At 49.2% G+C, this 17837-nt stretch overlaps 1 protein-coding gene across 1 annotated transcript; it reads left to right on the top strand.

Annotated features, from left to right (window-relative positions):
* The first annotated feature begins 559 nt into the window (after positions 1-559).
* On the top strand, positions 560-17636 carry LOC140912329 (interferon-induced very large GTPase 1-like). Its single transcript, XM_073346557.1, has 6 exons — positions 560-627; positions 1197-1486; positions 5119-5598; positions 6154-6219; positions 11489-11656; positions 12740-17636. The coding sequence occupies exons 2-6, from the start codon at positions 1216-1218 to the stop codon at positions 17458-17460; spliced, it is 5706 nt and encodes a 1901-aa protein (XP_073202658.1). The 5' UTR covers positions 560-627; positions 1197-1215; the 3' UTR covers positions 17461-17636.
* Positions 17637-17837: the final 201 nt, after the last annotated feature.

Genomic DNA, 17837 nt, shown 5'->3' with positions numbered 1-17837 from the left:
TTCGATGAAGGACACATCTACTTTGGTCACTCAGTTTCTCAATTGGCGGGGGGGGGCCCTGATTGACACTGCATTGGAAAAGGGGCCCGCCAACAACAACAAAAGTTTGAGGCCCTCTCTGCACTAGCTCACCTGCTGTGACCCCCCCACCTGTATAGGGTGACCAGATGTCCCGATTTTATAGGGACAGTCCTGATATTTGGGGCTTTTTCTTATACAGGCTCCTATTACCCCCCACCCACCCACTGTCCCGATTTTTCACACTTGCTGTCTGCTCACCCTACACCTGTGTAGCCCAGGGCAGAGAATCCTCCCCCCACCCCGGGGTCCCCCTGCCCTGATCCAGGGAACTGGGGTCTGGCTCAAGCAGCTGTTTCACCAGGATACCCAGGCTGAGGGGGCCATGCAGAGAGGGGACCCCACAATGCTGGAGGGGGGAGGGCTGAGCCCATGCGGGAGGGAGCTGGAGGGCGGGGGGAAGCGATGAGAGGGAGGGGCAGGAACAATCAGCTGCACCAGCCTGCGCCCAGCTGCGGTTTCAGTTTCGTGTCCTTGGAACCCGGCTGTGTAAACGGAGCCCGACACAAGCCGGCCGCAGGAGAGAAGGGTCATTTCTTCCCCTCAGCTGTGAGTTCCTTCCAGCAGTGCCCACTGGGGTGCGGGGCCCTGGGGCTGGACCGGGGCCAGAGAGAGGGTTGTGGGATCGGGGAGTGGGCGGGGGAGAAAACCAGCCTCCTCCTGCCTGGGACCCTCCCCAGCCTGACCCCCAGGTTACCCTATGGATAGGGGCGCTGTCCCTGGCAGCCAGGAATGGCCCCAATGCCCCAGTGCGGCGCTATGGGGGCGCTGTGCTGCAGGGAGTGGGGCAGGGGCTCAGTAGGGGAGCGCTCTCCCCTGGCAGTCAGGGCTGGCCGCATTGCCCCAGTGCAGGGAGTGGGGCAAGGGCTCAGTAGGGGGGCGCTCTCCCCTGGCAGTCAGGGCTAGATCCAGTGCCCCACAACGGCACTAGGGGGCGCTGTGCCACAGGGAGTGGGGCAGGGGCTCAGTAGGGGGCGCTCTCCCCTGGCAGTCAGGGCTGTCCCCATTGCCCCAGTGCGGGGCTAGGGGGCGCGGTGCTGCAGTGGGTGAGTTGCGTGTGGTTTTTCGGGAGTTACAAACACAATCTGAAGTCGTTTCTCCGCAAATCCCTTGCCCAGCCACAGGGACCTGGGCCCAATGGCCTTTGAGACGATCCGCCGGGGACGGGAGCGACTCATCGCCCTCCTTCTAACAACCCCTGACCCCGTCTTGGACGAAGTGGCCTCGCTGGGGATAGTTACCGAGGAGGAGTATGAGGCCTTGGAGAAGCTCTCGGAGCCCAGGGAGAGGATCCGAAGGCTGCTGATAAAGATCCAGAGGAAGGGGGAGCGCGGCTGTGAGCAGTTCCTGGAGTGTCTGCAGAGCCTCTTCCCAGAGTTTCCATCAGATTTACAGCCCCCGGCACGCCGTGAGTTGGGGCTTTCTGAGTCATTTCAGTTCTTGGCAGGATTCCATAGAAGAGACATAAAATGTAGCCAGGAGATATTGCGACGTAACTGCGTATTGGTGACGGGTTGGACCAATGGTTAGAGCGGGGGGTGGAGGCTAGGAGTCAGGACTCCTGGGTTGTGTCCCAGGCTCTCAGTGGGGTTTTCCTAACAGATCAACCCCAGCATGTCTGTAACGTTCCTTGAAACTAGGGCTGTCAAGGAATTTAAAAAATTAATCACAATTTTAAAAATTAATTGCAATTAATCGCACGATTAATCGTGCTGTTAACAAAAGAATACCATTTATTTTAAATATATTTGGATGTTTAGTACATTTTCAAATATATTAATTTCAATTACAACACAGAATACAAAGTGTACAGTGCTCACTTTATATTTATTTTTATTACAAATATTTGCCCTGTAAAAAACAAAAAAAAAATGTATTTTTCAGTTCACCTCATACAAGTACTGTAGTGCAATTTCTTTATCATGAAAGTTGAACTTACAAATGTAGGATTATGTACAAAAAACCTGCATTCAAAAATAAAACAATGTAAAACTTTAGAGCCTACAAGTCCACTCAGTCCTACTTCTTGTTCAGCCAATTACTCAGGTAAACAAGGTTGGTTACAACTGGCAGGAAATAATCCTGCCTGCTTCTTGTTTACAATGTCACCTGACAGTGAGAACAGGCATTCGCATGGCACTGTTGTAGCTGGCATTGCAAGACATTTACGTGCCAGATCCGCTTAAGATTCATATGTCCTTTAAAAAAGGGAAGAAGGAAGATCCTGGGAACTACAGGCCAGTCAGCCTCACCTCAGTCCCTGGAAAAATCATGGAGCAGGTCCTCAAAGAATCAATCCTGAAGCACTTGCATGAGAGGAAAGTGATCAGGAACAGCCAGCATGGATTCACCAAGGGAAGGTCATGCCTGACTAATCTAATCGCCTTTTATGATGAGATTACTGGTTCTGTGGATGAAGGGAAAGCAGTGGATGTATTGTTTCTTGACTTTAGCAAAGCTTTTGACACGGTCTCCCATAGTATTCTTGTCAGCAAGTTAAGGAAGTATGGGCTGGATGAATGCACTATAAGGTGGGTAGAAAGCTGGCTAAATTGTCGGGCTCAACGGGTAGTGATCAATGGCTCCATGTCTAGTTGGCAGCCGGTATCAAGTGGAGTGCCCCAAGGGTCGGTCCTGGGGCCGGTTTTATTCAATATCTTCATAAATGATCTGGAGGATGGTGTGGATTGCACTCTCAGCAAATTTGCGGATGATACTAAACTGGGAGGAGTGGTAGATACGCTGGAGGGGAGGGATAGGATACAGAAGGACCTAGACCAATTGGAAGATTGGGCCAAAAGGAATCTGATGAGGTTCAATAAGGATAAGTGCAGGGTCCTGCACTTAGGACGGAAGAACCCAATGCACAGCTACAGACTAGGGACCGAATGGCTAGGCAGCAGTTCTGCGGAAAAGGACCTAGGGGTGACAGTGGACGAGAAGCTGGATATGAGTCAGCAGTGTGCCCTTGTTGCCAAGAAGGCCAATGGCATTTTGGGATGTATAAGTAGGGGCATAGCGAGCAGATCGAAGGACGTGATCGTTCCCCTCTATTCGACATTGGTGAGGCCTCATCTGGAGTACTGTGTCCAGTTTTGGGCCCCACACTTCAAGAAGGATGTGGATAAATTGGAGAGAGTCCAGCGAAGGGCAACAAAAATGATTAGGGGACTGGAACACATGAGTTATGAGGAGAGGCTGAGGGAGCTGGGATTGTTTAGCCTGCAGAAGAGAAGAATGAGGGGGGATTTGATAGCTGCTTTCAACTACCTGAAAGGGGGTTCCAAAGAGGATGGCTCTAGACTGTTCTCAATGGTAGCAGATGACAGAACGAGGAGTAATGGTCTCAAGTTGCAGTGGGGGAGGTTTAGATTGGATATTAGGAAAAACTTTTTCACTAAGAGGGTGGTGAAACACTGGAATGCGTTACCTAGGGAGGTGGTAGAATCTCCTTCCTTAGAGGTTTTTAAGGTCAGGCTTGACAAAGCCCTGGCTGGGATGATTTAACTGGGAACTGGTCCTGCTTTGAGCAGGGGGTTGGACTAGATGACCTTCTGGGGTCCCTTCCAACCCTGATATTCTATGATTCTATGATTCCTTTCATGCTTCAGCCACCATTCCAGAGAACATGCTTCCATGCTGATGATGGGTTCTGCTTGATAACAATCCAAAGCAGTGCCAACAGACGCATGTTCATTTTCATCATCTGAGTCAGAAGCCACCAGAAGAAGGTTGATTTTCTTTTTTGATGGTTCGGGTTCTGTAGTTTCTGCATCGGAATGTTGCTCTTTTAAGACTTCTGAAAGCATGCTCCAGACCTCATCCCTCAGATTTTGGAAGGCACTTCCGATTCTTAAACCTTGGGTGGAGTGCTGTAGCTATTTTTTAGAAATCTCACATTGGTACCTTCTTTGTGTTTTTTTCAAATCTGCAGTGAAAGTGTTCTTAAAACACACGTGCTGGGTCATCATGCAAGACGGCTATACCATGAAATATATGGCAGAATGTGGGTAAAAAAGAGCAGGGGACATACAATTCTCCCCCCAAGGAGTACAGTCATAAATTTAATTAACGCATTATTTTTTTTAAATGAGCATCATCAGCATGGAAGCATGTCCTCTGGAATGGTGATCGAAGCATGAAGGGTCATACGAATGTTTAGCACATCTGGCATGTAAATACCTCACAGCGCCGGCTACAAAAGTGCCATGCAAATGCCTGTTCTCACTTTCAGGTGACATTGTAAATAAGAAGCAGGCAGCATTATCTCCCGTCAATGTAAGTAAACAAACTTGTTTGTTTTAGTGATTGGCAGAATAAGAAGTAGGACTGAGTGGACTTGTAGGCTCTAAAGTTCTACACTGTTTTGTTTTTGAGTGCAGTTTTGTAACCAAAAAAAATCTGCATTTGTAAGTTACACTTTCATAATAAAGAGATTGCACTTCAATACTTGTATGAGGTAAATTGAAAAATACTATTTCTTTTATTTATCATTTTTAAAGTGCAAATATTTTTAATCAAAAATAATAATATAAAGTGAGCACTGTGCACTTTGTGTTCTGTGTTGTAATTGAAATCAATATTGAAAATGTAGAAAAACATCCAAAAAATTTAATAAATGTCAATTGGTTTTCTATTGCTAAGTGCGATTAATCGCGATTAATTTTTTTAATCACGATTAATTTTTTTGAGTTAATCATGTGAGTTAACTGTGATTAATTGACAGCCCTACTTGAAACCTGAGGATTTAGCCCCAAATCCCCGTTCTGACCCCTGCCCTAAAAAACTTGTCACAGTCTCACAAACAGCCTCCAATGTAATGCCCTTTTCCCGTAGACCACAGGATTTCTCTCACTATTTTTAACCTTTTCCTTCACTGCTGATCTAACTAAAATGCAGGGCAGTAGCCTCAGGGGAGTGGCCAAGGGCTGAACGGGCCATGGAGACCCATCTCCTTTCTCTCTTGTCCAAGAAAGTTCCTGGAATTGCAAAGAAATCTGTAAGGCACTGAGGAGGTGTCTATTTGTTGTCCCTTTGCAGGGTGTGTAACTCAGACAAATGATGCAGAGAATCCGGAAGGTGGCACATCCTCCAAGAAGAACAAAGCAGAAAACCCACAAGATGCTGTAACCTTGGGCAAAAATGAGCTAGAAAATCCAGGAGGTGCCACATCCCTAGAGAAGAATGATCTAGAAAATCCAGAAACCGCTCTACCGCATGAGGAGAATGATCTAGGAAATTCAGACGGTAGCCCATCGTCAGGGAAGATTGCTCCACAGAACTCAGAAGATGCCACATCCTCAGAGAAGAATGATCCAGAGAAGCTGGAAGAACCCGAGAAGCCAGAAGCCGTGTTGTCCTCAGGGAAGGGACTGGTGACACCAAATTCTGCGACAACCCCAATAAAGAATGAACCTGAAAATGCTTTACCCTCAAAGAATGATCCAGAGAGTCCAGGAGGTGCCAGATCCTCAGAGAAGGATGCAGCTGCTGTGTCCTCAGAGAGAGCAGATTTCGAAGGTACAGGACGGGTCTCTAGACTTGCCCTGTAGGGCAATGCTTAAGAAGTATTTATGATTGTCCTGTACTGGGCGCAGAATCTCAGGAGAGTTCTCCTCGGGGCTGTATGGACAGGGACAGAGAGAAAGCTGTGGTAGATTTGGGATGCAGGAAGGGTCTAGCTTCTATGTGTTTGGACCCCTTGCAAGAGCAGAAGGTGATTCTGGCTGCATGAACCCAAACAGAAACTATTGCTTGTGAACATCCTGGGAGGGAAAAAGGTACTTCTTCTAATTAGGTCCATTGAACCAGGTCAACTCAACCAGCAACCACTTCACATTGTTTAGAACCTTGAGCTCAATTTCAGTGGCTCCAGCTACAAGCTCGGTTCCTCCTCTATCATTTCAGCAGGGGCTAAGCTAGAACTCCAGGTAGTCTGCAGTTCTCGAAGGGGTTCCTGAGATGAAGCAAGAATCTAAGGCTGCCACTTGAAACCCTAGGCTGGACAAGATCTATGGCCCAGATCTATAGGCTCCTACATGAGCCTAAGAGACTTTCACTTGTTTTGCTTTGTAGGGTCTGGAAATATCCCCAGCCATGGAGAAGAAGGAAAGACCGCTGAAGGAAAAGGGAATATTGAAGGTAGGGTCGATACTCCGATCCCACTGACATCTCAAGGTCAACTTTGGAAGCTCTTCAAGGATGGAAGGGAAAGACTATGGTCTAGTAGGATAGCGCAGCTGGGGACTGGGAATCAGGACTCCAGGGTTCTATTCCCACCTAGGGGAGGGGAGTCTCGAGTGTTAGGGGAAGGGGACACTGAGAGTCTGGGCTCCTGGGTACTAGTCTTATTGTGGTTTGGTGGATGGGATTTTAGGAGAACAGATTGGGGGGCAAGATTGGAGGGATTCTCTGGGAAGGATTTGGGCCTGGTTTGGTTCAGTTCCTCACAGGGTTAGAGGTTTGATCTCTGATTAATGGAATGAGCTGTATGTGTCTCGTAGACTTTAAGGCCAGAGAGGACCATCAGATCATCTGGTCTGACCTCCTGCACATTGAAAGCCACAGAACCTTGCCCACCCACTCCTGTAATAGACCCCTAACCTCTGGCTGAGTTACTGACGTCTTCAAATCATGATTTAAAGACGTCAGGTGTCAGAAAATCCACCATTTGCACTAGTTTAAACCTGCAAGTGACCCATGCCCCATGCTGCAGAGGAAGGCAAAAAAAAAAAAACCCCAGGGTCTCTGCCAATCTGACCCTGGGAAAAAATTACTTGCTTACCCCAAGCCTGGTGATCAGTTAGACCCTGAGCATATGGGCAAGACCCACCAGCCGGATACCTGGGAAAGAATTCTCTGTAGTAACTCAGAGCGCCGCCTCCTCCCCAGCTAGTGTCCCATCACTGGCCGTTGGAGATATTTGCTGCTAGCGTTTGCAGACTGGCTGCATGCCATGGTAGGCAGTCCCGTCATACCATCCCCTCCACAAACGTATCAAGTTCAGCCTTGAAACCCGTGAGGTTTTTTGCCCCCCTGCCTGCTCCCCTTAGGAGGCTGTTCCAGAACGTCACTCTTCTGGTGGTTAGAAACCTGCATCTAATTTCAAGCCTAAACTGGATGATGGTCAGTTTATATCCATTTGTTCTGGTGTCCACATTGGCACTTAATTTAAATAATTCCTCTCCGTCCCTGGTATTTTTCCCTCTGGTGTATTTATAGAGAGCAATCATATCTCCTCTCAGCCTTCTTTTGGTTAGGCTAAACAAACCAAACTCTTTGAGTCTCCTCTCCTAAGGTAGGTTTTCCATTTCTCGGATCATCCTAGTATCTCTTCTCTGCACTTGTTCCAGTTTGAATTCATATTTCTTAAACATGGGAGACCAGAATTGCACACAGTATTCCAGACGAGGTCTCACCAATGCCTTATACCATGGTACTAACACTTCCCTGTCTCTACTGGAAATACCTCGCTGGATGCATGCTAGGACTGCATTAGTCTTTTTTGCGGCTGCATCACAGTGGTGGTTCATAGTCATCCTCTGAACAACCAATATACCCAGGTCTTTCTCCTCCTCTGTCGCTTCCAAATGGTACATCCCCAGCATATAGCAAAAATTCATGTTGTTAGTCCCTAAATGTATGACCTTGCACTTTGCGCTATTCAGTTTCATCCCATTTCTATTATTCCAGTTTTCAAGATCATCCAGACCTTCTTGTATGATATTCTGGTACTACCCCAGATTGGCAATACCTCTCAACTTGGTGTCATCCCCAAGTTTTATTAGCACTTTTTTGCCAAGGTTATTAATAAAAATGTTTAATAAGATTGGTCCCGAGACTGATCCTTGAGGAACTCCACTAGTAACTTCACTCCAACCCGACAATTCGCCTTTCAGTACCACCTATTGTAGTCTCCCCTTTAACCACTTTCTCATCTGATTTTAAATTCTCAAATAAATCCCCATCTTCTCTAATTTAACTAATAATTTCCCATGTGGAATTGTATCAAATGCCTTACTGGCATCCAGGAAGATTAGATTTACTGCATTTCCTTTGTCTAGATAATCAGTTATCTGAAATAAAGAGATCAGGTTGATCTGGCACATGTTACCTTTTATAAAACCATGGTATATTTTATTATCATTTACGTCTATGTCCTTAACTGCTTTCTCTTTCAAAATTTGTTCAAGACCTTGCATACAAGTTTTGTTTAACTGACAGTTTCCTAGAACACGTTTTTTTCCTTTCTTAAAATTAGGTACTACCTTAGCAATCCTCGGGGTACGACTCCTGAGTTTACAGATTCATTGAAAATCCTTGCAATTGTGCTTGCAATTTCATGTGCCAGTTCCTTTAATATTCTTGGATGGTGATTATCCAAACCCACCCCAGTTTAGTCCCATTAAGCTGCTCCCTTGCAGATCCATTCCCTCTTCCACTCCTTGTAGGCTTTCGGCTTTCTCTTAATCTCCTGTGTCAGATGCTTTCTCACCTAGCTTGGTCTCCAATCCTTCCCTACAATTTTTTTCCCTTTTCTTGGGATGCAGGCTTCAGATAGTTTCTGCAACTTTGACTTAAAGTAATTGCAAGCCACCTTCATATTCAGATCCTTGAGTTCTTTGGTTCAGTCCACTTGCCTAACTAATTCCCTTTATTTTTTAATGTTTGCCCTTTGGAAATCAAGGACCCTAGTTGCCGACCTATTTTTGCTTATCCTTCCATTTAGTTTAAACTCAAACCAAGATAGAACCAGCTGTTCTACGAGTTTCCTGACTACTCACCAATGCCATATCTAAAATGGCATCATCTCTTGCAGGTTCAGCGATGGTTTGGTGAAGAAATCTGTCAGACAGCACATACCCTTTAATACCTGTAATCCAGTCATGACTACTAGTCTACCATGTTTCTGTTATCCGTATAATATCTGGTTTCACTTCCTTCTCCACCAGTTCTAGTTCCTCCATTTTGTTACCCAGGCTCCTTGCATTGGTGTACAGACATTTTAGTTGTTACTGCTTGGCTTCGCACAGATTCCTCACATGATATAGGTACAATCGTTCTCCTGCCAGCATCACCTACCTGACTGTTAGCGTCATTGATATTGGCACTGGTTTTCCTCTTAATGTCCATTCTCCTACCCACTGCTGTTCCCTCATCCATTGCTGTATTCCCCTTTCTTGGTTTTCCTCCTGGTCAATATTAGAATCAGCCATGGAGATTACATTAGCAACTCCTCCAAGTTCCTAGTTCAGAGCTCTTTTAATCAGATGTGCCAACCTCTATCCCAGAAGTCTATTTCCCTCCCTACTCGGGTGGAGTCCATCCCAGGAGAACAGCCCTCTGTCCATGAATGCCTCCCAGTGGGCAAACCGCCCAAAGCCCTCCTGATAGCACCACTGCTTCAGCCATCTGTTGCTCATCATAATTGTGTCTCGCCTTCAGGGGCCACTGAAAATTACCTGAGCCTCCATTTCTTTACGCGTCTTCCCCAGCCTGGCAGAGTCATCCTTGATGCATCCCGGTGAGAATCTAGCAGTATCATTTGTTCCCACTTGAAGGACAATCAGTGGATTCTTTCCTGCTTCCATTAGGATACTCTTCGGCCTCAGGTCCGCACCTTGTATCTTAACTCCTGGCAGACAGGACAGCCCTCTGCTCTCAGGATCAGCTCAGGTGACAGGCCTGTCTGTTCTTAGAATGGATTCACCAGTCACGGCGACCTGCCTCTTCCTCTTGGTTATGTGATTCTCCAGCCTTCCCCATCTGTTCTTTCTGGCTGCAAGTCCTCGTGTCTCTTGTTCTCTCTTGCAATATTTTGTGTGTCATCCGCTGTCCTCTTGGGCTCCAAACTCTGGCTATCTCCATTGACTCTTCCCCTCGTCATGTAAGACTCGCAAGTTCTTTTCTTCTTGCTTGTTCTCCCACCATCTGTTGCTGCCTGCTGGGCCCCTTCTTCATCTTCCAACTCAGGGAAACCTGTTCCTGAGCTCTCTTTCTCCTTCATCAGCCCGTCTCTTCCTCTGCCTGGTTCTGGTAGTCACATGCTTCCATTGGCCACTTCCCTCATCTAGCAGCCTCCCCTCACAGTTCTCCCGTCCAGCTTCCATCTGCCGGTCTTGACTTTTCCCTTCAACCTTCCCTCCATCATCTGCTCAAATCCCCTTCGAAACTCAACCAAAGTTTCTACCTGCGTCTCCAAACCTTGGATCTTCTCTTCCATCAGCTCCCTCAGGCAGCACTTCATACACACAGTGATGAGCTGCCAAAATCTTAATAACTGGTTCCCTCCTCACCCCACGAGGGGGTCGTGGCCCGCCCCCGCCCCTGGGGACTCCTACCCCCCGCCCGCGTTCCTTGACGCCCGCCTCCCAGACCCCTGCCCCATCCACCCTCCTCCCTTGTCCCCTGACTGCCCCCAGAACCGGGCAGGAGGGTCCCGTGGGCCACCGTAGTGGGTGCCCACCCCGCCCCTAAGAGCCAGAGGCACCTGCCAGGGGGCGAGGTGGGGAGTCCCGGTGGTGCATACCTGGGTCAGCTCCCAGGAAGCATCCGGCAGGTCCCTCTGGCTCCTAGGGGTGGGGGAGCGTAGCTGGGGGGGGGAGCAGGGGGAGCGGCCCTCCCTGTGGGTGCTCCAGCCCCAGAGCACCCATGGAGTCGGCGCGTGAGGTGCCACTTTTGGCCAGTTGTTAAATTTAGAAGCCCTTTTAGAACTGGTTGTCCGCTTCTAAATTTAACAACCGGTTCTAGCGAACTGGTGCGAACCGGCTCCAGCTCACCACTGCATACACATGGGCACCCACTCCCGGATAATGTACATCCCACAGCTTCCTCATCCGGTCATCTCAACTGACTCTTCCATTCCTTGGGTCACTCCACCGCTGCCTCTATATATGTCATAACCTTCTCACCTAAGCTCCTGACAAGGAAAAACAAAACAAAAACCTGCCCAAACAAGCAACAAAATGAAAACAGAACACGACACCGAGGACACAGTGGCACTGGGAAGGTCCAGGGCAGTGGTTCTCTACCATAAGGACCACATACTCCTGTGGGGTACACAGAGGTCTTCCAGGGCATACCCAATTGCTCTAGCTCAGTACCTGGATGTTGCAGCCCCCAGGAGGGTCCTGGGACGGGTTTAGGGAGATCACAAGTGCAGGGCCGGCATTTAGGGGGGTGTCAAGCAAGGCAATTGCCTGGGGACCCACACCTTAGGAGCCCCACAAAGCAAAGTAAATGCTTCAGCCCTGCTGCCTGGAGGTGTGCTGTGACACTTTTGTATTTTTAAGTGAGGTGAAACCTGTGGTATGCAAGACAAATCAGACTCTTGAAAGCGGTCCAGTAGCCTGCAAAAGTTGAGAAACACTGGTCTAGGACCTCTGAGCAGGCTTCTCTTCTGGATCCTTAGATGGAGCGACTCCAGACTCAGATGTCTCCATGTTGGAGAGCAGAGCCGAGACCCCAGGAGTTGCCAGGTCGGTGGAGAGGTGCGGAGCTGAGACACCAGGACATTCTGCATCAGTGGACAGGAGCGGAGATGAGGCTCCCGAGACCTCTCCCAACAAAGTTCATGGAGGTAGAGTCCAGAGAACACCCCCCCCCAAGTCCTTCTCCCAACCCAAATCCCTCTGCCCTGAGTTGGCCAATGACGAAGTCAGTAAGGGCCCCCCACACTCCTGTGGTTCTTCCGTCCAGCGTCTCTATCTCTGTACACTAGCCGTGCCCGAGCTCCTGACCGTCCCCTGCGTCTTGTCCATCTGTGAAGCACGTGAAAGATGCCAGGATTGTTTTACAAATACTACATCCAGAGCTGTGTGGAGAATGGAAAGTCCCTTTTGTGGTGGTTTCTGAGATTTTGAAATTTTGGGCTTTTCCTCCTCCAAATTCCCAAATCCTCCATAGAAGAAAATTCTGGGGCAAAATAAATTGTTTCTGAGCCGATGGAAACGCAGACGGCCCGCAGTGTCAGGAACCCAGCCAACTCTGGGCATGGTTGCCTAGCAACCCAGTGAGCTCGGCTGGGCCCAATAAACCCGCACTGAGACTGTGTCTACACTTACCGGTAAATCGGTAAACTGGAGTAGCGTAACTTAGGTCGATTTACCGCCGTAGTGTAGACGAGGCTGAGTGACTGTGGTCCCTGACAGGACAGAAGGGCCCACAAGTCCCTATTTAACCCAGGTAGCCACAGCAGCACGACGGCTACTCAATCATTCACAGCTGTGCCAGACCGGCTCCCTGGCCAGCCCTTTCTCCACCCCTTAGCTGCTCCATTCTAGCCTTACGCCCTGCCTGCCTCTGAACCCCTGGCTCTAATCCCCGGCTGGCCTCCCAACCATGCCTCTGCCTCTGGATCTGCAGTGACTGATAGTCCTGGGGGCAGGAGTTTGGCCTAGGTCACACCATCTACGCCTCAGTGTGGGACACCCAGCCTCAGGAGCGAGGGAGTCTAGATAAAGTAAAGCCTCCCTAAGCGTTAGTGGAGACAGACGGGTTTGAACGTTTAGCTGGGTTAGTCCCCTTCAGATGAAACGAGCCGGGGAGGTGAAGGCTTCAGGCCTAAATTTTGGAAACAGAGAGATCAAGAGGAGGCCCAGGTGCAGCTGGCCCTGAGCTGTGACGCCATCCCAGGTGGTGATGCCTTTGTTTCCATTTGCAGGGAGAAGAGGAGCCCTGAAAACCGTCTTGTCAAAGCTGAGGCTCAAGAAGTTCAGAAATGGGAAACTGCGGCTGAGTGATCTCCTGGAAATCAGTCCGGAGAGCCTGAAGGACTGGACTCTTTCCATCCTGGGAGACTTGCCTTGGCATTTCCTGAGAAAGCTCATGGCTTTGAACGGGACAGCCAGAAGCACAAGCCTTGGGCAGGGGACATCTGATGACGACACAAGTGAGGATGAGGAGGGTGGGGTGAGTGGGGATGTGTTTTCTGTGAGGGAAGACGACTCTAGGGCTTCTCTGCACCCCCTCGATGTTCTCTGTGCCGTTCTGCTTTGCTCAGACAGTTTCCTACAGCAGGAGATCCTCTCCAAAATGTCCATGTGCCAGTTTGCCCTCCCTCTGCTGCTACCTGCCGTCGACAGCCCCAAGTTCACCCTAATGCTGTGGGCCATGAGGGACATTGTGAGGAAGTGGAGGCCCCACTCCCTGGCAGAAAGCAGAGGGTTCAGAGAGGAGAGCCTGGTGCTCACAGAAATGCCAACCGTTTCCTTTGTGCGGATGGGGAGCTGCAGCTTCTCCAAGTCTAAACTCCTCAATGAGGTTCTCAGCCCCTCCCAGCAGCACCAGGATTTCTTCATCCATCGGGACATGGAGTCTGGGAATGTCCCTCGGGAAATTGCAGATGGGCTGGTCGAGATTTCCTGGTATTTCCCTGCTGGGAGGGAGAATCTGGATCTTTTCCCAGAGCCCATCGCAGTTACAAACCTGCGTGGAGACATTGTGTCGCACTGGCTGCAGTTCAGCTTTTTAACAGAGGTCTCCTCAGCAGTGTTCATATTAACGGAGAGCATCAATGAGAGAGAATACGCGCTGTTATCATCTCTGCCGGGGTCAGCCACTAAATACTACTTCATCCTTAACAGTCAGGCTGGGAAAGCCAAGGAAACACTGGGACTCCTCAATAAATTAGCCCCGCAACTGAATATGAACAAATCACAACTTCTGGTGAAACAGAAGAGCAACAATAGCGCAGAACTGGTGAAAAAGCTACGATCCACCCTACAGGGTGTCATGAGCTCCTCTCCCAAGAGCACGAGCATCCGTGACATGGCTGTGACGGCGCGGGAGCTCGGGATCCAGGTGGATGAAGATGATGGAGAATGTTGGACCGCCTTGGAGCACGTTCAAGAAATCACCGCAGAAATACAGGACGTGGCAAAGTACAAGAGGGAAATGCTGAGGCTCCAAGGGGATCTGTGGAGGAACTTGGCTAAAGTGGAGAAAGAGCTGTGCCGGATGAAAGGCCAACGGGACGTCCCTCCGGAAGACTATAGATCCCAGCTGAGAGAAAGGAGGTTGGAGCTACGCAGGCAGCAGAACCAGTGTGACCTCACCAGCGGGATGGTTAAATTTATTAGCGGGATAGGACAGTTGAGTCCAGCTGAGAAACATCATTTCCTGAAATGGATGAAGTTCCACCTGGATCACATCGCCAGGGGGAACCTCTCTAGGCTCCGGGCTGAGTATAAAGAGAAATGTCGTGCTCTAGGGGATGATGCAAAACAGCTGGCAGAACTGGACGAACTAATCTCTGCCAGCTCCTTAGGGGTGGAGCATTTCATGCGTGAGTTGGGGCAATTTTACGAGGCCGAAAGCTCAATGGTGAAAGACGGGAACATGGGGAACATCCAAAGGCAATTCATCTGTCTCCCAGGCATAGCAGCTGACCTGATGCTGGAAGGGTTTCCCATGGAGCTGATCGATGGAGATGCCTCCAACATCCCACTGCAGTGGGTGACAGATGTTCTGGCTGAGCTCCATGCCAAGCTGGGGGGAAGGTCCAGAATGCTGGTTCTAACAGTGCTGGGAGTGCAGAGCACTGGGAAATCCACCCTCCTCAACACCATGTTCGGCCTGCAGTTCGCAGTGAGCAGTGGCCGATGTACCCGAGGAGCCTTCATGTCCCTCATTAAAGTGGCAGAGAACTTTCAGCAGGAGCTGGGCTGTGACTTCATCCTGGTGATAGACACAGAAGGCCTGAAAGCCCCGGAACTGGCCAAGCTGGAGGACAGTTATGAACATGACAATGAGCTGGCCACACTGGTGATTGGACTGAGTGACATAACCATTGTTAACATGGCCATGGAGAACGCCACCGAAATGAAGGATGTTCTGCAAATTGTCGTCCACGCATTTCTCAGAATGGAGGAAATCGGGCACAAACCCAACTGCCAATTTGTGCATCAGAATGTCAGTGATGTGTCTGCGCATGAACAAAACATGAGGGACAGGAAACACCTCCTGGAGCAGCTGGATGAAATGACCAAAGCTGCAGTGAGGATGGAAAAGCAAACCAGGGAGATGAAATTTTCTGACATCATGGACTATGATCCGGAGAAGCACAGTTGGTACATCCCTGGGCTGTGGCATGGAGTCCCTCCTATGGCACCAGTAAATATGGGATACAGCGAGAGCCTGTGTGAGCTGAAGAAATACCTGTTTGAATTCATGAGGAATCGATCACCTCACAGAGCCCCCAAGGACATTCCTCAGTTCATTGAGTGGGTGAGGAGCCTCTGGAACGCCGTGAAACACGAGAACTTCATCTTCAGCTTCAGAAACAGCCTGGTGGCTGAGGCCTATACCCAGCTGTCTGTGATGTACGCGGAGTGGGAGTGGGATTTCCGCAAGGAGATGCACCTCTGGATCTCCAAAGCCGAAACCACCATCCAGAACCATTCCCCAGACAATCTGGGTCCCGACACCTTTGAGAAACTAAGGCTGGAAGTTCACCAGATGCTCCACAATGGGGAGCAAAAGATGCTGCAGAGTTTACAGAGCTACTTTGAGAGTGGAACTGGGAACCTTCATTTGGTAGAGAAATACAGGGAAGATTTTCTCCGGAGCGTGACATTTCTCCGGCACGAACTGGAGAGCTATCTGCTCTGTAAATCTGAAGAGGCCATTCGTATCCAGAAAGGTCGGAGCAAGATAGACCATCTGCAGGCCAGGTACATGAAAACCATTGAAGGGAAGGTGGATGGGCTCTTGCGGGACTGCAGGGAGAGGGACAAGGAGCTAACGCCCAAGGAACTGCAAAAAGAGTTTGCCAAGATGTGGAAGGAAACCTTAGCAGAGCTGCCACTGGAGAGCTTACCCCTACGCCAAATTCATGAAGACATCCGCTACCAGCTCTGCAAGGACCTGAAGAACAGAGGGAGTTTGGTCAAGCAGATGCTCCATAAAGCCCAGAGCTTGTTGACCTATCAAAGAAAACCCTTCTGCATGAAGAAGGAGTATCTGGACTTGGCTTGGTACAGAGTGCCTGTGGAGTTTATAACTCAGCAATGTTGGCGTGAATTGGAAGAGTTCACAAAGTCCCTGATGGAGGAGTGTAGGAGGTACGTTGGGCAGAAGGTCCACTCCCAAGGGGATTACGACCAGACCTACTGCACGGAATTGCTGTGGATGATCAACGAGAGGCTTCAGGAGAAGTTAGCTGGGAATTTGTACACCAGTGCTTCCTTCGAAGTTGATTTAAAACTTCACATCCTGGGCGAGGCGGCCAGCGCTTTCCAGAAGATGCACGAAGACTTTCTCAAGAAGAATGACCCTCAGCGTCGCCTGGAGGAGCTGAGACCTCAGTATTTCTCCACCTTCACAGATGTTTACTATGAGAAGGATGCCTGCCAGAAGAGAGCTTTTGATTTCATCAACCAGTGTTTGACACCTGCTTTATGGGAATATATGAAAAAGAGACTCGGGATTGAGATAGTGGATGACTTTCTAAGCAGTGGAGAGTCCATCAAATACAGCAGCCGGAGCTTCTTCCAGTTTACTGTGCAGAAGAAACTGCTGGAGGAGATGGACTTCAATAACTACGTGAAATACGTCAGAAACTATGAAGAGTTTGTAAAGGCCTGGATCCAGACATGCCTGATCAGCCACTACAGAGAGACTGGGAGTTTGCGGGAGCTGGAGAGAGCAGTTCTAGCCACAATCATGAAGAAAATCCAGGACGCTCTGGAGAGCTCTGAGTGCCAAGATGCCCCCACCATCTCTGAGTTCTTGGAGCAATTTTGCCAAGCGATGTGCAAGGAGCTAGTCATCTCCAAGGACAGTTTGGAGGTGATCCTCTTCAAGAACACAGCCAGTGTCAGGCAGTTCTCAGTCGACATCCAGACCTTCTTCCCCCAGGTGGAAGAAGGCATCCTCTCGGAGTGGGAAAAGCTGAGTGGGGAGATGGTCTTCACACAGCTCCAGTTCAAGCCTCAGGATGAGATCTTCCAGCGCGTGTTCGGCTGTGGGAAGCAGTGTCCATTCTGTAAAGTCCCCTGTGAAGCAGGAGGCAGCGACCACAAGGAGCATTTTGCATCAGTGCATCGGCCTCAAGGGCTGGGGGGCTACAGTTATGTGACAACTGACAGGCTTGTGTATTCTTTGTGCTCCTCTGATGTAGTTTCTAGTAAATCTTTTAAAAACCTGAACACGGCATTTAAATGGCATCCCTACAAAGATTATCGCCAATTCTACCCCACCTGGCGCATCCAACCGGACCCCAGCATCAGCGCCTCTGATTATTGGAAGTTCATATTCAGAAAGTTCAATCGAGAGTTTGCCAGAGAGTACAATGTGGAGCGTGCCGATCTCCCCCCAGAGTGGAAGAAAATAACCAAGGAGCAGGCTCTGGACAGCATCCGAGAGGCCTTTAACATGGAATAGAGGCAGGTGCTCTGCGTTATGATACAGTCTTTAATGCCATAACAAGGCGCCGTCAGTCTTAATCCTGGCATTTTGTTACTTCCCAGGGCTTGCTTCTGCCACCTGAATGTTCCTTTAATGTAGTTCTTTGTGTGTAATTGCCTAGGCTTAAAAAAAATAAACTGAAAAACAAAACAGTTCCATCGTGTCACATCATACTGACACCTCCATAGATCCTTGAACCTTTAGATGCCCCGCACACACCTTGCCAGTTAAGCTAACCAAGTAACTGATAGCAGTAGTAGGTTGTCATCCTCCATGGGGACTGGCCACCATAGGTGAGTGAGGAAGGTACTTTGCCGGTGGGTTTCATAGATATTTGCTGACAGCAGAGGACA

The sequence above is a fragment of the Lepidochelys kempii genome, chromosome 6, assembly GCF_965140265.1.
Source record: "Lepidochelys kempii isolate rLepKem1 chromosome 6, rLepKem1.hap2, whole genome shotgun sequence".
Taxonomy (NCBI): domain Eukaryota; kingdom Metazoa; phylum Chordata; order Testudines; family Cheloniidae; genus Lepidochelys; species Lepidochelys kempii.
This window is presented reverse-complemented; position numbering and strand designations above follow the sequence as displayed.